Here is a 27,183-nt window from a genome sequence, read left to right on the forward strand (position 1 = left end):
AACTTCATATAATTGCCTTATATTTTCATTTTGTTGAATTTAGTATTATGGATCATATGGAATTATACATTTAAGAGGTCTGCAACCTAATATCTGGTCCAATGATTATGAACATGTAGTAACAGCTCTCTGTGAGGTTCCCATTGTGGGAATTATACTCTGTCCAACACCTCAAAAATGATTTATTGGACTTAATCTGCAACAAAGAAGTGATAGGTGGAGATTCAATGCAAAAATGGCAATCTGTGTTGGTTGCACAGATTTCCAAGCATGCTTGAAAATTTCAGTGCACAAAGTAATTAAAATTATGGTGTTTTCATCTCAGCCAGTGGCCCCTGGATTTTCTTAATGCTGAACAATAGCATGATCAAAATACATAATTTAGAAGGACTAAATTATTAGGGAACTGAATTATCAATGCTCCTAAATGCAGGAGCTACCAAGGTACCAATGACCAGAGAATTGTTAGTTACAATTGACACTTAAATTCCCCAGAGAAATCTATTGCTGCTCTAGAGTGTATATACAATTAATGTATTCAAAATGATATAAAGCTTCTCCATGCAAAAGATGCAGGCAATTAGATAGCTAATAATGCTTTGTAAGAACCTCTGCAACTCTGGTCAGTCCAGTGCCATCACCTGTATGATTGTAGAGCTTCAGGCTACATACCCCTCTTCTGGATTGTACAGGTGTACATAGCATCATGAGGTGTTTTTACTGGGCTATATGGTTCTCTTAATTGTCAAAGTCTTTCCTCATTCTATTTTTGCCTTAAATGAAGAAGTCACAATCGGTACTAGAGAATTATTTTACAGTGCAGTGTTTATACATTCAAAAGCTGTTAAACCGGATGGAAATACTTTATTCTCATAATTATGCTCATAGTTATGCTTCTACACATTGACATACATGACACAAATTTCAGACCATCTTTCACCCTACTGTTAAAACAGTTTCTCACAAAAGATATATTATATCCGCTTTTAATGTCTTCCCTTCATAAGCTCTCCCAAAAAAAGAAAACCCATGCAAGCAGAATGGTAGTTTTGTTACTAAAGCAAAGCATTATTTTATGCAGACCAGTACACAAAGCCATTGTCGAATAAAATATAGTGCTTTTCATTATTTACACGTAGGCTAGAACACTTTAACTGAACTTTATCATTTTTGCCTTGCCATTAAGTACAAATAAGAATTTAAAAATGTCTTAAGAAATTCTTTATCTTATTTACAAATGGTTAGCTTTAATGGGTGCTCACATCATATGACCTATGTACAGGTATAGCAAAATGTAAAGCATCACTACAATTACAGTGAAGTATTATTTACAACACTTTAACCTAATTTCTAAAAATCATCATATTTTTGCTTCTCTTGATAGTTTAGGAAGTTGAATGTATTGTTTATTTCACTGATTATCAGCATTGATATAAAAAATAGTAAAGACATAAGCAATGGGAAGATTAATCTAATGGATGATGCAGAGGGATTCCTAAATTACTAATATACATTGTATTGTTTTGGTATTAAAGGGGTTGTGTCAGACAGTTTCACTTTTGCTGACACAGGGTGTTAGCATAGTGCTAGTAGTGAATATGGGAATATAGGTGCCTTAGTAAGAACAGAAAATTGTTCATTATTGGCTGTATACTGCATTGCCCTCATATTCACAGTAGCATAGGTAACACAGTAGCATAGGTAAGGTAAATAAGCAAGCAGTATTTAAGCTGATATTAAAATCACACACATCAGACTCCCACAATACCAATGGGCCTCTTCATAACTAATTTCTCTATTAAAACTTCTGTGTCAGTCTGTAGCCTTCCCTTTCTCTCCACATGCATCCGTTGCATTGTATCATTGCCAGCTATGAAAACTAGCAACAAATAAGCACCAAGTTTGACAGGTATCGAAAGCACTATACACACTGATTTAGAAATGCTGCTGGGAAAAACACCCTGCTTTCATCATAGCATTAACTTAGCAATCTACTAAACATCTTTTCATATTTTGCTTACACAACCCCTTTAATAGTACAGTCTAGAATGCCCAATCTACAAGATATAACCATAAGGTTTCTTTTAATCAGTTACCACAAACTGAAGAAAGTGTTCTTATTTATTGAACCATAAAAAATTGGTATTAGCTTATTCCTTTGATCATCCACCACTCACATACACATACATGGTTTGAATATTTATATATATTTATATTAATTACCTAGTGGCAATTCAAGTATTGTAAATGTAATTGAAATATGAGTCTGGATTTAATACGCCTTTTAGAACAGAGTATAAATAAATTATGATTGGACAATGGGATTCCTGTATTATGCAGTTGGTCAATTTGCTTCTACATAGTTTGTGCTTTTTCATAAATTAAATGTGTCTTATTTATTATATTCAATGTAAAAATGTTCTAGAATTATATAACCTCTTTACATACATTTATATATTTATATATATTTAAGAATGAGAAAGGATTGTATCTATAGACATTGTAAAATAATTTACCCAATAATACCCTGCATTTGTATTGAATATAAACAGAACATTCTTCATGGATTCTTCACAAACACTTAATGCATGAGTTCTTTAGATTTGGAAATGTATTCTATCATACTTGCTAGCAGTCATTTACAACATGTATTTACAAACACATCTCTTTAAAGCTGTACCATAAAATAGTCCATAGTTAAACTTTACATTTGGAAAGGTCATCAGCACATTGCTCTGCAATATGTTGCAAACCCACCAATACTCTGAAAAAGTATTAAGCTCTGCTTCAGACCTCTGAACATTCAAAAACACCATATTTGCTGGATTGTCGCTTTGCTTAACAAAATTTGTTAGCAATAAAGTGTCACAATGCATTTTGTCAATGCATTCTGTTTTGCCTGAATGTTAAGGAAGCCATTATGTTTCATGTTTCCTTTATAATATGGCTGTTTCTGAATGTCATTACTTCGATTGGCTGAGCTCTTTATACAAAGAACAAAGTGGCCTCAAGAAATTCTGAATGAAATTTTCTCTATTCTCAATGGAACTGCTCTCCTTTGATGTTCATATAGACATTGTGGCCTAGATTATTAAAAGAAATAAATATAAGGTAAGGTCTGCTATATTTCTGTCCATTGCTACAAAAATATATTTTTTTACTTTCCTTAACCCCAAGGTAAATATATTCAAAGAAATAGGTTTTGGATTTCTGAGTATGCAACATTTTAACCAATCAAAATGCATACTTCCTTGGTCTAAAAGTCTTGGATCAGTTTTCTACTATATACAACAATGCTAAATGCAGCATGTGATTAAATAGGCACTGTTAATAATCAATGTGCTGTATACAAATCTGGAAATTCATTTTTTTAACAGAAATCTATAGCTAGACACTACTACCTTTTGGGAAAATACAGTAGCATGGATACAGATTTTCATCTATCAAATATTCTTGCTTTACAAAATAGGGTTAGTTATATTGTAAAATGAAAACCAGTTATGACTTTTATCAATAATAAAAATGATAGGAATAAGGAAGACCAATGCCTAACAATATAATTGTAAGCTTATTATTAGGGACGCCAAAACCGTTTTTTCGATATTGAGTACCAGTACTGATATTTATCTTTCGGTACTCGCCCATAATGAGTACCAATAACTGTAGTTCCGATAGCATGAAGCCGGCTTCCCGGGCAATCAGGAAGCCACGTGGCATGTCATTATCCGCCGTCCGGCTTCTTCATTGCTCGGGAAGCTGGCTCCATGAAATTTGGCCACCTCAATGCTAATTGGCCAGGAAGCCAGCTTCTCAGCCAATCAGCATCGAGCCAGCCAAACAGCATGGAGCCAGGAGGTGGGTCATTACCTGTGCCCGGCTTCCTGATTAGCCCGGGAATCTGGCTCCATGCTGTTTGGCCACCTCAATGCTAATTGGCCAGGAAGTCAGCTTCTCAGCCAATCAGCATCTAGCCAGCCAAACAGCATTGAGCCGGGAGGTGGGTTATTACCTGCCGCCCGGCTTCCTGATTGGCCGGGAAGCCGACTCCATGCTGTTTGGCTGGCTTGATGCTGATTGGCTGGGAAGCCGGATTTCCGGCCAATCAGCATTGGGCCAGCCAAACACCATGGAGCCAGCTTGCTGGCCAATCAGGAAGCTGGGTGGCGAGTCATTACCTGCCACCCGGCTTCCTGATTGGCCGGGAAGCCGGCTCCATGTTCCCTTGCGGTAATTATCAGAGCATTTGGGCGAATATGAGTACTCACCCAAATACTCAGTATTGGCACTGATAATAGTATCGGTGCCGGTGCATCCCTACTTATTATATTATCACATAATTGCTAATAAAGAACATTTTGTGTCAGCCTTACAAATCTGTGTCTTCTTCAAATATCCAACTGGACAAGGAATGAAAAAATAAAGATATTACCTCTAACCTGATAGGGTGTTTGAAGCATACTCAGGTTGGCATGATTGGTGTTAAGGTTCTAATAGACAAAGTTTGTGCAATGTTTCTTTTATTAATGTTCATAAGGGACATAATTATACAGCAATGAATGTAACATTCACCAAATATTTACTGCAGGTGAATCTTCAAGGTACCTGTGTTTACAATTAGGGAATAATTAACCGACTGTAAATGTTTCATAAATATGTCCCCAAGTGTAGGAAGCAACTATAGGAAAATTGTCAACTTTCATCTAAGTACTTCTGATAGAAGTAGGAAAGTTTGGTGGAATGAGGAGAACACACATATATAAATTGTAATGCAGTGGAGCAGAGGAAGTAGAGGGCAGCTGGCTGAAATGCAGTGAAGCACAAACATTTTTTAGCCATAAGCCTTACTCCCTTTTAGTAAATGATAAGACTTGCTCAGTAATACAAATATTTTGTATTGTCATAACAATATATTTAGTATAATTGGTTGTAATAATAGTTGCAGTAGATAATAATTTGTATAGTTTGTGTATTTAGACCAATATCAATGAAAACTATTGAGTGATTAGATATCTGCTGAGAATCTTTTAACCAGGTCACACCCAGGAGTGATTTTAAACAGGGGTTTGCTGGGGTGACAGATCAGCATTACCTCATAAAATTCCTTTTTAGCATCTATTTATTCATGTTGCTCCCTATCACTTAACATAAAAAAGTCCATTGTAGCAATTTAGCAATAGATTTCTGTTAAGGATTTTAAACTGTCATAGTACCAGAAATAATAGCACACCTTATTTCATTTTCTATTTCTTTTAGTGAAGCTAAGCTCAGGGTGAAAGGAGTTAGCCTGTAAGCAGGAAGTATGTATAAGGTGATTCTGAATCATGCTGAAAAATGTCCTCCTATGCTGCCCTTGTAACTTTTTGCACCCTATGCGCAGAGCCCTCTAATAATGCTAGCATGCAATATGTAAGGAGCTGATACAGTCCCTTATCTCAACAAAGCAGGCAAAGCTGATAAATGTGGCACTTGGTTAAGGAAGCAGATTGGCTACAATGTGTACATTCTATTCATGAGTTTACATTCTGTATTTTCCTATGGTAATTCTAAATCCACATTCTAGTGTACAGTGTATTCATGCTTTCCATGACATTATGATCCACAAGCACATTAAAATATAAATTAGCATCTCATGGTTGTGAATATGGTTGTGAATAAAGTTGACTATGAACTCTACAATTTTCAAGACACCTTTAGAATACCAAGACCAAGAATAGCAATTACCACATATAGGCTGTGTGCTAAAAATGTTGGTGTAGCATTGTTTAAGTTATAATGGACATGGAATTTTTACAGCAAAATTACTTAAATGGAAAGACCATAATAACAGTTCTTAATGACGTAGGGTATTCTATTTATATTTTTAAAGTATATGTCAACCCTAACAATGAACATCTCTTATTTTCACCCCTTTCAAATACATTCAAGTAAAAGCTTTTTATATATATCTGTTCAATACGTGCAAAAAATACTAGTTGATCTTGTCAGAAATTACGATCTGCGCTGTGTCCTGTGCACACTGCCTGTGTTAGCTCACGGAGTCTAATTAGCCCTCCTAGTTGGACTACTGAACAATCACACTCTATGTTGTTTATATTTGGAGAGTGAGAGGGATTTAGTAAAAATGTCATTATTTTTAATTAACCACGTGTGGATTTTGAGCAAGAGATATATTTCCTAAATAACTATAACAAAGTTTTTAGGATGAATCTCATGTCCTGCTCCTCTCCTACCGCTGCCACTGCTCTGCTTAAAGGGGTTCTAAACCCTCCGGTTTTTTTTGCCTAGATCTACTGTTAGCGAGCGGTAGATGTAGACAAGAAGTTTAAAAAAAAACCGCTTTAACTATGTTTAAACTTAACTCATTATCGCTGCACGCTCCCGAGCAGAGACGCAAGGTAAGTCTATGGACGCGTACACCCGCATGCAGACACCGCTGGATTGGAGGGACAGAGCAGTCAGCGCTGGATCGGAGAGCCGCCGCACCGCTGGAGGGACAGATGAAAGCATCAGGAAAGAAGATCGGAATAAGAGACATAATTTAAAGGTAAGTGCTAACATTAACATGGGGGGAGGGAATTTTTTTTTTAACTTTAATGTCACTTTAACACTACTATTAATAGCTGCCAGCAATTACATCGAAATAACAGCCGGCAATTGTATTGATTTATATAGCTGGAACGTCTTTCAAAATGTAGCTGCTTCTGTTTAAATTACACTTGCATACGGTCTGCAAGTATCACTGTATAAATACAATGAATCAAAGTATTGTTTTATTGTATTTATTATTTCATTCATAGGAAGCTCAAAGGTATAGGAAGCTCTTATTAATCGTTAGTCAACCCTAATCAGCCCTAATTAGCTACTTCCTCATCTCCTTCCCTGAACTTTTATTTTTTAATGATTTTTTTTATTTTTACCATTAATATTTTTTTCATTAATTTTGTTTGTTACTTTTTTCAGTGTCGCATAACAAAAAAGGAACAAAATTGGGGAAAATGGCTCTTTTTTAATGTGCAAATAGCTTTGCCATGCTTTATACCAGAAATATGATTTTAGAGTTATTTTAATGGGGTCTAGTTATAAAATAAGGGAAATTAAAAATAAATGTTTTGTTGTCTATAAATCACATAGAAAATACATTTTGCAAAACCATATTGCCAAAAAAGAGGCGAGTCCCCCCTCCCCCCAAAAAAGTATGTATTAGTTTGTTATTTTAAGTAATGACAACATTATTGTCAAATAAACAGTCCCATAGTGGAAATGTAGAAAATGCTCGGGTCCATAGGGGGAATACAGATTTGAGAGCATAAGTGTTGGGTACTATTATGGCTTTTAAATTGCTATTTTTATAAATATATGGTCACAATTTCATATATGAAATCTGTCATCTAGGTTCCTTTCAGAATGTATGTAATATTTTTAAAACTAATGATATACAAGTAGGTAGTGGCAAGTATGTCTGTATATTGCATATTATTAAAAATGCTTACCATACTTTTGACTGTTGCTATGGTCTTATTCAAAGAATGTGTTAACTTTAAAATATTTTTCATGGAAATAATTTATTGATGACTTTTTTTTCAATAATATTCAAAAAGATTGTAATTAAGCTAGAATAACATTTTCATAAATTATTCAATATGGTTTTAAATAAAAAAAGAATAATATTTGGGGAAATGAAACATAAAATGTGGTAAATTCAAATAAAAAAAAACCTGGTCATTGGCATTGTAAAGATCTTCAACAAGAGGCACAACATTTTTCAAGTTTATGTGTATAAAAAAATAAATTAGCAATACAAGTAAAATATCTACGAAAACAAATGTAGGTGCAATAGATACGTTAGCTTGTTATTGTATTAAAGTGTTAGGAAGAATGAATAGTTAATATCAGATGCATTAATCAAACATGTAAACTATGAGACAATCTTCAGTACACTTTTATGCACACAGGGAAAAGCCTTATCATGTATATAAAAGCCACCTTAGAACTCCTAAAGGAGATGGGAGGTAATTATGCGTCTAATGAGTCTTTATTGACTTTATACAACATATAGAATGGTGAAACCTGCCAGCAACTAAGGTGTTTTAAAACAGCTTGTGTCCTGAATATGTTTTTTTTGTTTTGTTCTAAGCCCCACTTGTTTCACACATAAACCGAACAGACATCCAGTTCTTGTCTATTGCATGGCTTTTAGTCTTAGTTCACATAATAAAGCCAGTAGACAATGTTGAAGAATGAAAAAACCACGGGAAAGATCATGCGTGACCATCTGTCAATGGCATTTACATCAGTCAAGTCAGGTATGGTTATTTTCAACTGGGATGCACGTCTCCGTAGTCTGCTTTTTTTTTGTACCACATGTCGTTCTAAGGCATTGCGCCCAAAGCTATGCCTTGGTAATCCGGCTTTTCGGTACTGGATGCTGGAGGTGTCATAAGCTAGCATGGTGCTTCTTGGATCACCAAGACCCATCACAGCTTCTGATGCTGCCATTTCATTTTTAATTTCAAGTGTACTAAGTAAAATATTTTCATGTGGATCCATCTAATAAAGAATAAAAAGAAGAGTCATAACCTTTTTAAACTTGCTGTCACTGGTAACAATTTTACACTATTTGTAAAAATGACAAGGTAGTAAGGTTGTAAAAGCACATTAGATGCCTGGGCTAAGAGAACAGTGATTTCAGCAGATTAGGGAAAAAAGGTTCAGACTGTAGACAAACAACCACAACCGTATACAGTATCACTTAAGATAACAAATATTGTGATAGAAAAAGTTGACTGTGAATTCAAGTTGACCTTGAATTATCTATAATTACACATATTATTTTACATGTTTATGTATAACATTCTTTGATTTTGTGGACAGTCGTTAAACGTTCTTACATATACTGTGGTATAAAGTTACAGTTAACAGGCAGAATTTATCAAAACTGGAGCAGACAGAACCATCTTTAAGAGAACAGCTCATTGGATGCTATGGGCAACTGCTCCAGTTTTTTTTTCTTTTAAACTGTTAGTGTTTTTATTGGTTTGTATGCATATAAGACATTGCTTTGTACATTCATAATGAACCAGCAGATACAGTGGCACATAATACATCCAGCAGACATCAAATAAGCCGTATCGTCTGAAATCTTCTGAACATTCCTTCTATTAGTAGATATACGCTTGTACTGGCAACTGCTCCAGTTTTGATAAAATCCCCCCAATGTGCCATCACATTCTTTAGTGCTAGCTTAGGAGTGCTTCCTGTTTTGGGAATGATTTTTCAGCAGTTAATTTGTTGCATAAGATCTTCTGCTTAACATACCCACCCAGCTTAAAGTAACCCAATAATAAGGTAACAACCCCCAGTGGCTTCCACAGCACTTCACATCCTCTGGGCAGAAAACTGGCCAAACCTGCACAGTGAGCTTCCACTGCCTTGTCTCCAGTCTGAGAGTATAGCCCTTAGTTAAGGTTAGGGCTCTAGTGAAGGTAGTTATTAAAAGTTCACTTGTCACTTTTTAATTCATTAATTGTAAAATAAGCTTTGAAATACTTTTCCAAGTATCTCTGCTGAATAAAGGACTGTAATTCAGTAAACATAATTTACTTCTAAAAAGTATCTCTGTGATTAATTTGTCATTGATAAAATATGTTGAGAAAGGTAAGCAAGAAAGGAGATGTTGTAATTTAATTATTGGTCAGTATGGAGTAAGAGGCAATCGTTAAGTGAAAAAACAAATCAACACAAACACATGCTCAAATTATCAAAGACAATAGAATCTTTTGCATTAAAAATCATAATCATGATTAAGGCCATTATGGCTAAAACACATTAGCGTGACTGCTCACTGCTGTGGTTTTTATGACGCTTTTTGCATAATTTACTAATAAACATTTCAAATAACTTATGCCATGTTCCTGGGATTATTGCATTTTTTTTGGGCATACAGGAGCCTTGGCACCAGTGATCTTTCTTAGCTGCAATGAGATACGGAGGTAGAGCGATATTTTTTTAGGTCAACTTATATCTTCGCCAAACCAATTAAAAATGCGAATTGCAAAATAAATAAAGAAAAAAATAAACATAATTAGTAACGGTGACATCACTGGGCCTCATCATTACCTCCTGGTAGGTAGTGATATGGCCCAGCGAATGCGCACAGTGCCAATGCATATTTTCAGGGGATATAGACTACTCAGCTTTTCCAGGATGCAGCTAAAAAACCTAGTGAAATTGCAGGAGTATACAAGAACCAGCCAGAAGCCAAAGCTACAAGGTAAGTATCGTTCCTGTTTTCTTCTAATGTTTCAATCTTTTCTTTCTTTTAATCTGCTTCACAAAACCTTACAATTACAATGCTGGACTGTTAAAAATGACTGTCTGCTATAGTTTACAATAATACTTTTTGGGAATAACATTATGTATAGAAGAGAAGCAATGCTCTTGTAGCCTGATAATGTACTGTATACAGACAGTTCTCAATTGTGTGGAAACCAATAATCAAATAAAAATTCAACATAGAATCAAATTGATTATCATAAAAGCATCCTAATCAAGCTTAGAGAAAGAAGAGACTAACAAATACTATTATGTAAAATCCTTTAAAAACAGCATTTCGGTCTTGTCTTTGTCCCAAATCAGGATATATGTATAAATGTTAGGAGAATCAGGTGTCACAAGGGCAGAGAAACATTTGCGGAATTAGTGGAAGATATTGCAATTAGGGAGACACTGGGTAATAGAGATCACAATGTGATTATTTTTAATATCGGGTACAGAAAAGGGAGGTGTGTCGGTCGGTGAAGAAAATTCTACCAATACATAAATAGTAAAAACGGATGAAACGAGCAGATAGGTCCAATAAAAGATGATAAGGGGAGATTAATCACAAACGACAGGGAGAGGGCCGAGGTGTTGAATTCTTTTTTCTCCTCTGTATACACGCAGGAAAAAGACAGGTTTAACCACTTCAAGACCAGGTGTTTAGACCCCCTTCCTGGCCAGGCCATTTTTCAGTGTTCAGCGCTGCAGTCCTTTGACTGACGTTTATTCCGTCATGAGGGACCCCTTAATGATTGGTAGTGTACCAAGTGACTGGCAGAAAGCTACGGTAGTACCAATATTCAAAAAGGGGTCAAGATGCCAACCTGGGAACTACAGACCAGTCAGCCTTACATCCATAGTATGCAAACTGTTAGAGGGAATAATAAAAGACTACTTAGTAGAGTTTGTTCAGGATAATGGCATAGTAAATGATAACCAGCATGGATTTAGGAAAGACTGTTCCTGCCAGACCAACCTATTAACATTCTACAAAAGGGTAAGTAGAGATCTAAATGGAGGGAGGCCAGTGGATGAAGTATTTTAGATTTTTCAAAAGCATTTGACACGGTACCAGATAAACGCTTACTACACAAGCTGAGGTCTATGGACATAGATGAAATGGTGTGTACATGGATAGAGAACTGGCTACAGGAACTTGTCCAAAGAGTATCGATAAATGGTTCCTTTTTGGATTGGTCTAGGGTCATGGGTGGCGTGCCTCAGGGATCAGTGCTAGGCCCCATGCTATTCAACCTGTTCAATAACGATATTGGGGAGGGTGTGAATAGCCAAGTTTCTTTGTTTTCTGATGATACTAAAATTGGGAGGGTAATAGACACGGAACTAGACACTATAACATTACAGGAGGACCTGGACAAAATAGGCGAGTGGGCAATTATATGGCAGATTAGGTTTAATGTCGATAAATGTAAAGTAATGCACTTTGGGGTTAAAATAGGCAAGCGGAATACACATTAATGGGAACTCCACTAGGAAAGTCAGAAATGGAAAAAGATCTGGGGGGTCAAAGTAGACCACAGATTGAATAATAGCTTGCAATGCCAGGCTGCTTAAAACAAAGTGAGCAGAATACTGTCTTGCATTAAAAGGGGAATGCACTATAGAGACAAGTCTATAAGTTTGCAACTTTATAGATCGTGGGTTCGGCCTCATCTGGAGTATGCGGTCCAGTTTTGGTCACCAATCCACAAAAAGGATGTCCTTGAGCTGGAAAGAGTCCAGAGAAGGGCAACCAAACTAATTAAGGGGATGGAAGACCAAAGCTATGAGACAAGGTTGCTAAATTTAAACATGTTCACGCTGGAAGTAAGGAGATTAAGGGGGGATATGATTCTGATGTATAGGATGTTCAATTGGGATAGCTACATCAGCAATAAACTTTTTACGGTAAACTCCAAAACAAAGACTAGAGGCCACCACCTAAAATTGGTGGAGAAGAGATTTCGGCACAAGGCGCGCAGGGGGTTATTCACAGTTAGAGCGGTTAGGGTCTGGAACTCTCTGCCGCAAGCAGTGATTTCAGCAGAGAGTCTGGAATCATTCAAAAAGCATTTGGACGATTTCCTCAGAGACCATAACATACAAGGGTACAGGTACACTTAGGAACAAGATAACACATGGACTCATACACATGAAGAATCACATGCACACACGCAATAGATTGGACTTGATGGACCTGTGTCTTTATTCAACCTCGAATACTATTTAACTATGTATGTAACATCTGGATAAAATTCATTAGTATACTTAGACACCGTTACAATGCTACGTGTTATTCCTATAAATATTCTCTCGATACTATATTCCTATGTGAAAAAAAATGCACAATTTATCTAATGCTGTAATTCATAACTTTGAATGAAACTGTTTTCTCTGTATCGATTCGTTGTTAATTTCAATAAAAAACCGTATGCTTAAAAAAAAAAATCATTAATTTACTCATTCAGTGTTATCAAAGAAAATAAACCTTAAAAAAATGCCCACTACAAGAATAGACAAGGCTATCTTAACGTGAACCTGTGTTTAGGCTATATGAATGTTACTTTCAAATATGCACATATTCAGGACAAGCGGAAAGTAAGCATTAAAATAAGCCCTTGCTAAATCACTCATAATTAAATGTATTATTTTGAAAAACATGTATAAAGGAAAAGTAGTGGTGAAAAAAAGCATTGTGGGCCTAAGCATTTTTCATGTATTAAATCTTTGTGGTCGGCATCATTTGGGATGTGGCAGGGGTGTGTCCTTTGCATACCCAGTTTGGCTAAAATATGTCCCTCCTTCCCATACTCAGAAAGTTGGGCATTATCCAAGATATCAAATCATTGTCTTAGAAGCTCAGCTCTCTCCGTGCTCAAGCAGTGTCTCAGCAGCCTTCCAATCTCTACAATAAACACAAAACAGATGCTCTGGAAGGGGGAAGCAGAGTGAACTGAGCTATTGAAAAAACACAAATTTCAGTGCTGGAGGATGAATTTCTTCAAAGTGTCTGCAACCACAGAGGTCGGCAAGGGCTTGTTTTAAATCCCATTTACTACTTGTTGAGAATATGCAAATACTTGAATGTCCATGGCCTTGTCACAGAATATCTTCAGAATTTCAATATCAAAGGAACTACATAAGAAAACCAAATAAACTGACAATTTTGCACGACGAGATGAATCTGATCACATAATCAGTGCATATGATTCAAGTAATTAAAAAGGTATACCTTATTAAGTTCCATTCTCATTTGCTCATTATTGGCACTGGCGGCCCTTTCTGCTGCCTTTTTTTGCCTCTGTGGCCCCCTACCAAAAAATATGTAGTTGACAAGAGCATACTCCAGCAATGCCATGAAAACAAATACAAAACATCCCATAAGATACATATCAATGGCTTTCACATAAGGGATTTTAGGTAGTGTTTCTCGAAGGTGAGTGTTGATAGTTGTCATAGTGAGAACAGTTGTGATCCCTAAAAAAAAAAAAGAATACCTCTAATTACATTTTTTTTAACTTATGTAAATTAGTTAATGCCATTAAGTGATTTTTTATGTTTTCTCATCTTTTACCAAATATAACCTGAATATTAATGTGTTAAAACAATAATTAGTAAATTAATCATCACTACATGTTCTACAGTCATGCACAATGCTGCATTTTTGTGTTGCAGAACAATTAACTATAAGATGTGTTTTTGTTTGCACTGCACACTGCTCACTGAAATACTGTACAGTGTAGACTTGACAGAGTTTAATTTAATAGATATATATGCTGGTCCAGAAATGTATTACTTGGAATTGACAACCTTTGACTCTCTTCCACCAATCCTGAAGCATGGTTAATGCTGAATGTAATGATTTGCAAAAATGAAATACCCACATGCAGTCATATTTTCATTTTAGCATGGTGTACACTCCACAGGCATAATTTCTACTGAAACGTACCCACTTAGTGCTAGCCATTTGTGAACTACATGCTCCTGGTCTAATGCATTGTTCTAGGTTTCGATCCGTAAGTGTTACTGTATCTTTACCAATATTATTTCAACAATTCAACACAAATAAATACAATAACATTACTTGTAAAGGTTATTTGGGTTGCTGCTGCACTTAAAAAAATCACTAAAAAATGATGTAAACAATAAAAGATGGATCACACTGCTACTTCACTCTTTCTTCCAGCTGCTTATTATGCAGAGGACAGATTATACCCCATCTTGCTACTGCAATATTCAATCTGATGTTGTGCTATTTACAGAGAAAAAGAACGAAAATAAGTCCCATTGTTTGCATGTTGACTAGGGATGCACCAATACCGATACTAGTATCGGTGCCGATACCGAGTATTTGGGCGAGTACTCGTACTCGCCCAAATGCTCCAATACCTAGCACGAGTACTTCCTGTATCAGGAAGCCTGGCAGCGCATCATTACACGCTGCCCGGTTTCCTGGTTGGCCAGGAAACGGCTCCATGCTCTCTCGTCACTTGTGATGAGAGAGCATGGAGCCGACTTCCCGGCCAGTTAGGAAGCCGGGTAGCGTGCAATGACACGCTGCCCGGCTTCCCAATTGGTCAGGAAGCTAGCAAATCCGGAAGACGGGCGCCGTGTAATGACGCAGCGCCCGGCATTCTGATTGGCCGGGAAGCTGGTGTCATGCTCCCTCGTCATCTCATGAATCATAATATTAAGAAAGTGACCTTAAAGCATTAGTTTGTATTGCTTTAGAAAAAATGTGACCTGTCCCTTTAAGAAAAAGTATCGGTAATTGGTATCTGTGAGTACTTGATCAAAAGTATCGGTACTCGTACTCGGTCTTAAAAAAGTGGTATCAGTGCATCCCTAATGTTGACCATCACCCATACTATCTCTCTAAATCAGATGCTCCCAGGAGACTGCAAGTATATCATATCTAATTATAATTGTAGTGGTGAAGCACATAAGTCATGTTTCTGTAAACTGGGGGTGTGATTGGCATAAATGTAAGAGACACTTGTATCAGACAGGTTAATTGCAGGGGGCTTGAGATCCTCAAATAAAAGTGGTTCACTTAAAAATGTTTTTAATGATGATGTACAGTTTATCTTTAGGTTTGATAAACCTCTACACAGGCAATGAGTTTGAGTGGCATCTGATCTAGTTATCGCTATAATATTCTTGCAAGAATACAGTTGCTATGGAAGTGTGTGATACCTTGTGGTAGTGGACTTAAGAATGAAAAAATATATCGTTTAGAGCAGTACATTATAGTATGATTCCATGCATCGATTGGCAGAACCAATTGCAGCCAATTTTGTGACTTACTTGAATTGGAGAGATTTAAGTCATAAAGGGGTATTTTATGTACTATGAACTATATAGATATCAAAGTACATTTGGAAATTGGTGTACATCAGACAATTTCCCCACATACGCAGAGCATGAACTTGTTACATAGGAGCACAAGGACAATGTACAAAACCCCTGAACTGAATATACAATATTCAGTGTATAAACAAGGGAAAACAAAAGTGTTTATGAGAATGCCAGTAGATACACATTAGTATGATGTAAGCTATATGGAAATCTGTGAAGTGAATCTGGAAGTGATAACTATTGCAGTTAGTGAACCCAAACATGTAATGTGTAAACATACAGTATGTGCAGAAGCTCAGGGCTTAATCAAGAATTTGGTATTTGTTCTTAAATTTTGTCTCTGCTTTTTTTTTTTCAATTGCTTGAGGTATTTTTATGTGCACCTGTCATAAAACCTCTTACTGAAAATGTCAGATGCCGCCTGATTGTGCTCCAATACTTCTGAGAGAAAAGTCAGAATTCCTTATCTGTATATTCGTTTACATGTCACTGACGAAAGGTATAGAAGCCAAAGCATCAGCATAATAGGCAGCTAACTAACATTTCCAAAAGGAGAAGTCAGCAGTGGTAGCCTTCATATTTCTCTTATCACAAGTGTCCTTTCAAGTGGTGTTGTTCCCCTGGTATGGTGGTTAATGATAAACTATTGTATAACTCATTACTTTGGGAAAATAATTTGTGTGCCATCTATCATTATTTGTAGTCAGAGCCCCACTGTTACACACCTGAACACAGAGATGATGAACCTGCCTAACTTGACCTGAGGTGTGCCATGGTCACTATGAGCAGTATGCAAATTAGGGGGCATACTCAAGGAGTAAAATGTTACCAGAAGGGGTAAGGGCAGAACGTACCGACAGGTGAGTAGGGGAAATGGGGGGGGGGGTTTAAATGTGTGGGGCGTCCTTGTTGCTCTGGGCAGACTTAGCCCCTCTGTGCTGCTGAGTGGAAGCTTGTGTCCTGACAGCTTCTCCACCCCACAGGACGCTAAGCCCCCACACAGACAGAAGGCATCTCCAGAGCAGCCGAACGCTGCAACACCACGGCAGCTCCTCTGCCTAACCGCCCCCCCTCATCTCCACTGAATCTCCTAGCAACGAGGACACCATACCTCCGGGTCCCGCACCGCCACCACAGGTGCCTCTAGCCTCGCCTCCTCTTTCACCAATGCTCCTGGCATTCAGGATTATCCACCAGGATCTCTGCAACAGCAACTAAACTGCCCAAGGATCACTCCCACCATCCGGGCAGCACACCGACCGGACTACAACCCAACGGGCGACCAGACCAGGACACCGCTTGCTAAACCACCACCAGCTCCTCATCGTACCTCCGTCATTGACATCACACCTCCACCAACTCAACGGAAGAATACGACCTTGTCGCTCAACACCATCACACCACGCTCTCCTCCTCATCTGCATGTTGAAGCAGGGTTGAGTGCTACGGTAAGAAACTCTGGCACCAAGGCTCATTGATGCACATAGGTAGTGAAGGCTGGCCCATGCACTCCGATCTAATAGAAGAGCTACTGTAGCTCAAATTGCTGAAAAAGGTAATGCTGGTTATGATAGCAAGGTGTCTGAACACACAGTTCATTGCAGTTTGTTGCAGACCAGTCAGGGTGCCCATATTGACCAGTGTCCACTGCCAAAAGGACCTACAATGGGCACATGAGCATATGAACTGGACCACAGGGCAATGGAAGGAGGTGGCCTGGTCTGATGAATCATGTTTTCTTTTACATCATGTGGATAGGTGTGTGTGCCGCTTACCTGGGGAAGAAATGGCACCAGGATGCACTATGGGAAGAAGGCAAGCTGACGGAGGCATTGTAAGGCAATGTTCTGATGAGAAACCTTGGGTTCTGCCATTCATGTGAATGTTACTTTGACACATACCACTTACCTAAACACTGCTGCTAACCAAGTACACTCCTTCATGGAAATGGCATTCCCTGATAGCAGTGGCCTCTTGCAACAGAAAAATGCACCCTGTCACACTACAAAAATGGTTCCAGAATGGTTTGAGGAACACAACAATGCATTTCAGGTATTGACTTTACCCCCAAATTCTCCAGAAATCAAATCCCATCGAGCATCTGTGGGATGTGTTGGAAAAATAAGTCAATTGCAACCTGCAGGACTTTAAGAATCTGCTACTGATGGCATGGTGCCAGATACATGATTACCATATTTTCCCCCCATTTTGCTGTTAACAGTTTTATGGTTCAAGTTTAATTATATTTGAAATACTCTGCCAGTTTATAGGATTATTATTATTATACATTTAGATTTTTGCCAACTATTGGTGACATCCCTTCTGTTCAGAGACAGTTGCATGGCAATGTACATTACTACAAGTTTGAACTAAGGTCTAGTTTGAATAATAACGTTTATTTTGTTATCTATTATAGCTAGTTATAGCTCTGTAACTAGAACTGTTTGTCCCTGCTGGCTGTTTGGACTACTTTATGATCCCCTTTTACTCCCTTATCCTGATGGGAGGCTTGACCTTACCCATTTATTCCTATACATAATTGCTTTATATTTTGAGTTTCCTGGTTCTGACCCTCTCCTCTTCATAAACATGCTAACACCATTTTTAAATAAAAAAACATCCATTAAAAAAAAAACTTTTAAAAACATAATGATATAATTATTGGGTCTCTGTTCTTCTCTATGCAATAAATGCAGATCATGGCTAACAGTGTTGTATATAGCTTCCTGAAATCATCACAGCACCCTGCGTCAGTATTCTCAAGAGCCCTCAGCCCTGATGCAAGCAGGTGGCAGGCTTTTGGCAGGAGTTATACAAATATCAAAACTACTTCATGGGTGAGTTTTAGTCTGGAGAAGTAGGCATTCCTAGGTTGACTGCATATGCATGCAGACTGCCTTAGGCGAAGCTAAGTCTCCATAGTTGAAAGAACTGAAAACCAATAAAACAAAGAGGCAGGCCATGAAAAGCCAGGTTGGGGAGGAATGACTAAATGATGCTGGACATCCTTCAGCTAAGTAATAAGGTGAGCTCTATTTGACTTGCTGAACTGTATACAGCTCACAGTGTGCAGCAAAATCAAAGTAAGCAATTTCAGTACAAGAGAGGAGCCTGTATAATTGTGCAAGGCTGAAAGCAGGGCTGGGGTTCAGCTTTGATGGGTGTGTTTTCTTTGACCCTTTTTCTGATGCACCTGAAGAAGGTTTCCTCAGCACATGTAACTCATTTGGTAAAGTTAGTTACTGTATAATACTATCTTATATATATGGAATATTTCCAGACAGCAGTTATGGCACAAATTTGTAATCAAAGACAAGATTGACGTAATTCACCATGAGGCTGCCACCGTCCAGATATCTGCCACTCTGAATACACCTCATCTACCACCACACTCATTACTCTCTTCAATTTATCCTGCTACCGCAGAAAAAGTTGCTACTTTTTATCCAACACCCACCTAACTAGCTGCCCCCTGAACCCCATCCCTTCATAACTACTCCGGTCACCCTCTAGCTCTATTCTACAATCTCTTACTCACTAATCTCTCCCTTTCTACTGGTATTGTCCCTACTCCTCTAAAACAAGCATTCATGAACCCCATTTAAAAAAAGCCCTCAATGGGTCCCACCAGTCCGAATAGATTGAGATCACCTTACTCTCAATTACCTCCAAACTTCTTGAACGCCTGATCTACAACTGCCTGAGCCGCCACCTTACTGCTAGCTACCTCTTTGACCCTTTTCAATCTGGCTTTCACCCACAACACTCCACAGAAACTGCCCTTCTAAAACTTACTAACAATCTACTAACTGCTAAAACCAATGGTCAAAACTCTATACTCTTGGACCTTTCTGCTGCTTTTGATACACATGACCACCCACTCATCCTCAATAAACTCCAATATCTTGGCCTCCAAGATTCTGTTCTCTCATGGTTTTATCTCCTACCTATCCCACCGCACATTCAGTGTCACCTATAACTCCACTTCCTCCTCTCCTCTTTTTCTTTCCATGGGGGTCCCCCAAGCATCTGTCCTGAGGCCCCTTCTATTCTCTATCTACACTTCCTCCCTGGGTCAGTTAATAACCTCCCAAGATTTCCAATACCATTTCTATGGTATATTCCAAATATATCTCTCTACTCCTCAGTTCACCCCTTCTATCTCCTCACGCATCACTTATCTACTCTTTGACATATCAACATGGATGTCACACCACTTCCTCAAACTAAATTTGTTCAAGACTAAGCTTATAATATTTCCTCCTCTCAGGGTCCCCTCCCCGGACTTCTCCATCACAATCGATAGCACTACAATCAACCCCTCCTATCAAGCCAGGGTGCTTAGTGAATTACTTGATTCTGAGCTCTCCTTTCAGCCCCACATCCAATCACTATCCAAATTTGCTAACTCAACCTCTGTAACATTTCCAAAAGTCATCCCTTTTTAACAAATGACACCAGAAAGCTTCTAATTCACTCTCTTGTAATATCTCGCCCCTTCTGTAACTTCCTCCTTGTTGGCCTACCACTAAACAGACTATCACCTCTTGAGCCTATCACGAATGCTGCTGCCAGACTCATCCACCAACTAATCAGCGTCCGCGATCCCCCCTCTGCCAATCGCTCCACTGGCTCCCACTTGCCCAACGTATAAAATTCAAAATACTAACAATAACCTACAAAGCCATCTACAACTCTGCCCCATCCTACATCACCCACCTCATCTCAAAATATCACCTAAACTCCCCCCTTCACTCCTCCCAAGACCTCCTGCTCTCCAGCTCTCTTGTCACCATCCAGATTTTTTCCAGAGTGTATCCTATCCTCTGGAACTTCCTACCCCAATCTGTCCGCTTATCTCCTACTCTGTCCATCTTTAGGTGATCCTTGAAAATTCATCTCTTCAGGGAGGCCTATTCCCCCTCCATATCTTCGACCTTTCAGTTCTTCCATTAAATCATATCAAACAGTTAATACCTTTTGTATCAATTGCCCCTCCTGCTAGATTGTAAGCTCTTATGAGCAGGGCCCTCCTACTGAAATTGTATTGTTTGTAAAGTGCTGAACAAACTGTTGGTGCTATATGAGTCCCGTGTAATAATAATAATTGTTGAATTAGCATGCAAGCAAAAGGATATGGACCTCAGTGTACCTGATGATACCCTGGAAAATTTCTAAAGGGTAACTACAGTTAAAAAATTATTTTGTAATAGCTGATTGTGGATCTACTGGCTAAAATTTTTTGTAAGGTTACATTCTTTTTATATATAGAACTAAACAAACATTGGTATTTATTTCACATACCTAACAAGCATTGGGAAATACTTACCTAAGGCAACGCGGGCAGCAGAGGCATCATAGTTAATCCAGAAAGAAACCCATGACAGAATAGTTATCAAAATAGAGGGCATGTATGTCTGCAAGATGAAATAGCCGATGTTCCTTTTCAGCTTAAAGCTAAGAGATAATCTTGGATAGGAACCTGGAAAAAAAAAAAAAAGATTTCAGGCATGATAGAACTTTGAAAAATATTAGATCAATAAGAATACCCCAGCCAATGAAAGAGGTTAGGTAATGTCAACAGTGATCTGTGAAACAGGCAGCAGCAGAACAAAGAAATACAACCACCTTGATGTCATAAATACATCTAAAAATATATGTACTTCAAGTGTAAATGTATAGGTGATTTCATTGTATATATTTTCTTTTTTTTTTTGCCTTTTAACAGAGCAATGCAGTAACTTTCAGATTAGATAGATTGGTTCATGTGATATTAACACACTCTGCAAACCTGAGCTACATACAAATGTGGCATGAATAAAAATGTTGGGCCCCTAACCTAATATTTTGTTGCACAACCTTTAGAGGCATCACTGCAAATAATTGATTTCTAATGAGACTTCTGCCCCTGCCAACAGGTATTTTGGCCTACTCTTTAGCATACCTCAGGTTTGGGGAATGTCTTTTCACAGAGACTCGACAGGATTTAGATTAGGGTTCACAGAAGCCCATTGCAGAATTTTTTGTTTTTACCCATTTTCGGGTGTTTTTAGCTGTGTGTTTTGGTTAATTATCCTGTTGGAAGACCTATGACCTGTGACTGACACAGAACTTTCTATTACTGGGTAGTACATTTGCTCCAGAATCCCTTGAAAGTCTTGAGATTGACATGTGTCCTACAGAGATTCAAGGCACCCAATGCCAGATGCAGCAAAGCAGCCCCAAACATAACCAAGCCTCCTCCATGTTTTACAGCAGGTACAGTTTTCTTTTCTTTGAAAGCTTAATTTTGTGTCTGTGAACATAAAGCTGATGTGACTTGCTAAAAAGCTTCAGTTTTGTCTCATTTGTCCAAAGCACATTCTCCCACAAGCATAGTGGCTTGTCAATATGTATTTTAGCAAATTCGAAGTAACTATTTTTCCCCATAAATAGGCTGAAAAAGTGATTGCAAGATTGTGTGGCATATGATTTAACCACTTTCTGTCCGCCGACAGTTGAAAGACGGCCGGACGGGAGTCTCCTGGATGCGGGTGGGTGTCTTTAGACTTCCCCCATGCCCGCGCCCGCTGGCGCGCACGAGCGGGGACCCACCAGGATTTTAAGACCTGAACTGAAGACCTGTAACTGTAATTTGTTATCACATAGGAACACCCTATGTGATAACAATAAAGTTAAGTGTAAAAAAAATATATATAATGCTCACAAAACAAATACAAATTTACACACACAAAAAAAACCCAAAACATTTTTTTAAAGTCCCCCACCCCCACATATCGAACGTCGCAATGAGAGCAATAATTCTAGGGCCATCAATCACTGATAACACTAAACTGATGAGCGGTAAAATCTTTTAAAGCGTCGCCTATGGCAAATTTTGGCTATGGTGTTTTTTTGCGATTTCGCGGGAGCGCGCAATTTTAAGGCTTGACATGTTTGGTGTCTATTTACCCAATGTGACCCCGCCTTTTATATTTTACCAAGCTATTGGGTAAAAATTATTGTTTTCTTAAATAATAAAGGGAAAACCATTTTTAAAAAAATATTCTGTACTTTTTTTGTTATATAAAAAAATAAAACCGCCAGTGGTGATTAAATGCCACCAAAAGAAAGCTCTATCTGTCCCCAAAAAATGGTATAAAATTCATTTCAGTACAGCGTTGCATGATGGAATAAACGCCAATCAAAGTACCACAGCGCTGAATACTGAAAAATGGCCTGGACAGGAAGGGGGTGTAAACACCCCGGTCAGCAAGTGGTTAAAGAAAAGTTAGTTTGAAATACCACTGTGATCCAAACATTTATAATCTTTTCTAGGGGTACCAAAATATCTGCCTTTTTTGTATCTCTTTGTAGAATAAGCAATATTTTATCTCTTTCCACACAATTATTTGCTTTACTCTAAAACATACCAACGGTATGCAGGTATACATTAGACAATTGATTTTAACGTAATCAATTTTCAGGAGGAATGAAGCATTGTTTTAATAGGCTGTAAAGTACCAACACATTTGTCCACGATTGACACTTGTATGCAATATGGGTTACTTGGGCATAATTTAACACTTAGGGGGTTATTCACAAAAGAACCAAAAGATTCAGCCATACCTTCGGCTGATTCTTCAGCTCTCTTCGGCTGCCAGAGCCCTTTGGTTCAGTCGAACCAAAGGGCTGCTGTACAGGCTATTCACTATAGCCTGTACAGCAGCCGAAGATGGCCGAGCGGCTCAGCCGAGCTGAAGGCATGTGCTTTGGCTCAACTGAGCCGAAGTGACAGCCGAAGCAGGGCGAACAGGCCATTAACCCCGCAAATGACACTGATCTGTCATTACAACTGGGCGACCCTGAGATCATCTGGGGACCTGGGAATGCTTCATTAAACAATAACAACTGGGTGTAGCTGGCCAATAGGAAACAGTTGGGCGGTACCGAGCAGAATAGACGAGTTGAATGCCGCTCAGTGGCATTCAGCAATTCACTCAATGCTGTTTGGCCTCTATGCGAATAGGGGCAAACAGCAGTGAGTTGGCACTTTTAACCTTTTTTTAGAAAACAACAGCCATGAAAAAGTACTTTGAACCTTTTTTTAGAAAATATTTACCATTTTCAAATTATTCAACACCTTTCTTATACTGTGCCTCATTGTTTGCCTTTAAAACAGACAGCAACGTTTTCCATAACTTAATATTTTGTCTTTATCAAGCATTCAAGTTACTGTCAAAGGAGGGGGTGGAGGAAATCATGGGATGACAGTTTTAGGACTCATATGCAAGGAATAATAATGGTCAGCTCAAGTTATGCTAACATATCCTTTAGATCCTGGATATTATCTGGATATTATTCTGGTTATTGCATTTTGAAAATTAATTGGACACTACTTTGGCTAAATGTGCCAATACACCTTATGATTATCAGCCAATTTTCGGTCGCGATCGCGTTTTCGTCCGATATTCGTAAGGTTGATGGGCAGTGTAGAACCGCAAATGCTGTCCAATTGATCGGCTTTTGACTATCCAGCAGGTTAGAAAACTTTGGTCAAGCGTACGATTTTCGCAAGGTTGGTGGCGTTTCTGTATGTCAAAATTCGTACGATTAAAACTGCTTATGCGCAAGCGAAAATACGTGCGGTCGATTACCGCAATTTGTCCAGGTGTTTTTTTTTTAACTACAGCTGATTGAACCTTGCGATAATCGGGGCAGGATGGGGCCGCCATACGAAAATCGTAGGACGGTTCGATCATCGGACGAAAAGTTTTGTCCCATGATCGCAAGGTGTATGGGCAGCTTAAGGCACTCTGGAATTTAACTGGACACTGATATCCTTTAAATTGTATCAGTATGACTTACCTCTCAACAGTCCCACATTCAATGGAAGTGTCCCAGGATTTTAGGAAAATCCCAGCATCCCGCAGATGCAGATAGTGTCTCACTGCCAGCCAGGTACTGGTTTTGGCTCATTTACCCATTTTTTGTGACACTTATTTTCTTCTTTACAGGTTGTCCTTCTTTCTTAACTTCTGATGTTGGGAGTTATGGTATGATTTGCTAGTGCTATTTAAATGTACCCAATCAGCCAGGTTAGAAGATACTAATCTCATGCCAATGGTCACCTTTACCTGCCTCTGGTTCTCTTGTATATAAATTAACCCTAGGTTCTGGAGGTTAACTAATGTTCAGTAAGTATTTTACCATATCATGTTGATCAGGAAAATACTATGGCCTTAAGGTAAACATAGCACAAAGTGAAGCATTTAAAGAAGACATATAATGACCATGCTACATACACTGTATTTACTTACCAGTTGAAAATACAACATTTTTTGAGAGGAGCTTGTAGTCTACAATTGAAAATTGTGGCAGTTCAATTCTTTCAACTCCAGTGACAGCATGGTTGCCACCTCTCCAATAAAATTCAATGTCATCAGTTGTATAACCATCTAAAAGAGAAACAGAAAAAATAGATTAGGAGCTGTATTAATAATAATATCTATAACAGCTATAAAAAGTAAAATAAAGCATATTAAATAAACCCAAATGTTCTTAAGCACTTAAAAGGCAACTGAAATAGCAATTGATGGGTATAGAATGGTGAGATGACTGTTGTAGACAAACATTATACTGCCATGTTTTGTATGAAACTCCTGTACCAATCAAATGTGGTATAAAAAGAACCAATAAGTTGTAGCAATGTGATCTAAAACTCATGTTGCCACCACACACCTGCCCACAACCTGTCTGTGCAGTGCGTTGCCATTTATTGTGAAAGCCACCTCCATACACTGTAGAGTTGAGCACCTTAATGCGCATACCAGATAATGTGCGTTTCTTAACCCATTGTGGCATGTTGGCAGCCCGTTCATAATGAGTAGACACAGTGGTTCGTTAACGTGAGAATCAGTCGCGAGTCTCTAATTCCCTTTGCTTGGATATGAGGTAATTCCCTATGGGTCTCACAAAGATATGTATTAAAAATAAGCAAGGTATTTTAGGTACATTTATCCTCATACACTGTTGTAACTCAACAGCAGTTATTCTCCTCATTTGGGGAAGCTCTAAACTTCCCTGGCAGTGAGTGAAAACTATTATTTTGAAGCTGTAAATATATAAAGTGTGAATAATCACCGTGAGGCTTCAAGAGGATCCCTGAGAGTCACTAATAAAATCAATGATGTATCTCATTCATAACTGTCAAACTCAAACCAGGTCCATTGGCTGTAATATTTGCCTTAATTAAAATAATACTGAGATGTCAATTGCCCATTACGGAACAGAAAATCCAGTTGTGCAGTGAATAAGACTTGTGTGGCAATTGTGGTTTAATAAAAGTGAATAATTTTTGTCATATAATGGAGAAAGCAGAAAATAGACAGGGCTTGTTCACACCAACCTGCATGCTAAAACACTCAGTTTTAGGAGGCAGGCTAGTGTGATCTGGTGGCTGGACAGTGTGATGCGCTGTCTCAGCACATTACACTGTTTACTTTACTCTTTTTTAATTATGTTCGGAGTGTACACTCCAATAAGGTTTCCGCACAGCAGCTCACTCCACACTTGGTGGCATAATCTCCAAAGCAGACCTATCATTAACACTATTTTTTTGGCACAAGTAAGTAATAGGAAATGCATTACTCTGAGTAAAAAAAAAAAGAGTGCCTCTTTCTTGCCATGAATACAAATATTGCTTCAAGCACCCTCATATGACTAAAAGCAATGACATAATCTCAGGCTATCATGTGCATTGCGGTTGATTCACACTATTGCTGGTGAAGTATTTTCAGCTAGATAAATTCCCACTGGTAGACTCAGGGGTACAATTCTAAAATCCGTAGTATGATTTATTTTCAGGTCAAATGTATTGTAATGTAAGGAAAAAACGCAAAGACACGGCTGTGCAGCTTTCACAGACTTTTCCTTGGGTCCATGGACTTACTTTTTATACCTTAATCATGCTGAATTTTGTGAGTATGTTTTATATCTACCTCTGATCCTGATCTTAATAAATTTGTCTGCACCAGGAAAGGCGCCCCTTGTTTGTGTTTTTTCCCTAGATTTTGCAGTCTCCCTGGCTGGTTTGGGGCAGCATCCTGCAGACCTTTCCATATACATGCTTTCATTTATCAATTTTTAACAGACTTTGGTTCTGACTATACTCGTGCTAATATTGGTTTATACTGGCTGAGCAGTCCTTTCTGGCGCTTTTTTGTGTTCATATCTGTATTGTAATGTAATACTGCATTATGGCCACTAGATGGAGCTGAGAAGCATAGGAAATAAGTATTTCCTTTGCCCCTCATAATAATGCGTTATTACATTACATTCAACCTGAAAGGTAAGTATACTAAGAACATTTGTTTTTGTTCTACTCGAACAGAACTAATGTTTACAGAGATTGGCAGGTTAAATGGTTCTGCATATTGTTTATAAATAGACCCCTTACAGTGAGAGAAGTGTACCAGGAAGGTACAACCAAAAAGCAGAGTCTACATACTGTATGGATGCTCCTATATG

The 27,183-nt window shown here is 38.2% G+C and overlaps 1 protein-coding gene across 1 annotated transcript in view; it reads right to left on the minus strand.

The window, feature by feature from the left end:
* Positions 1-7,740: 7,740 nt before the first annotated feature.
* Positions 7,741-27,183, minus strand: part of LOC108785113 (gamma-aminobutyric acid receptor subunit beta-2) — a 304,860-nt gene continuing 285,417 nt past the window's right edge. Inside the window, exons 6-9 of the mRNA XM_018554125.1 lie at positions 24,975-25,112; positions 21,005-21,157; positions 13,550-13,794; positions 7,741-8,547 (exon numbers count right to left, since the gene is read on the minus strand). Coding sequence (XP_018409627.1) covers positions 8,200-8,547; positions 13,550-13,794; positions 21,005-21,157; positions 24,975-25,112 — 884 coding nt within the window. The 3' untranslated portion in view covers positions 7,741-8,199. The remainder of the gene's footprint in view (positions 8,548-13,549; positions 13,795-21,004; positions 21,158-24,974; positions 25,113-27,183) is intronic.

This window comes from Nanorana parkeri, unplaced genomic scaffold (genome assembly GCF_000935625.1).
Source record: "Nanorana parkeri isolate BGI_ZX_2015 unplaced genomic scaffold, ASM93562v1 scaffold8, whole genome shotgun sequence".
NCBI lineage: Eukaryota > Metazoa > Chordata > Amphibia > Anura > Dicroglossidae > Nanorana > Nanorana parkeri.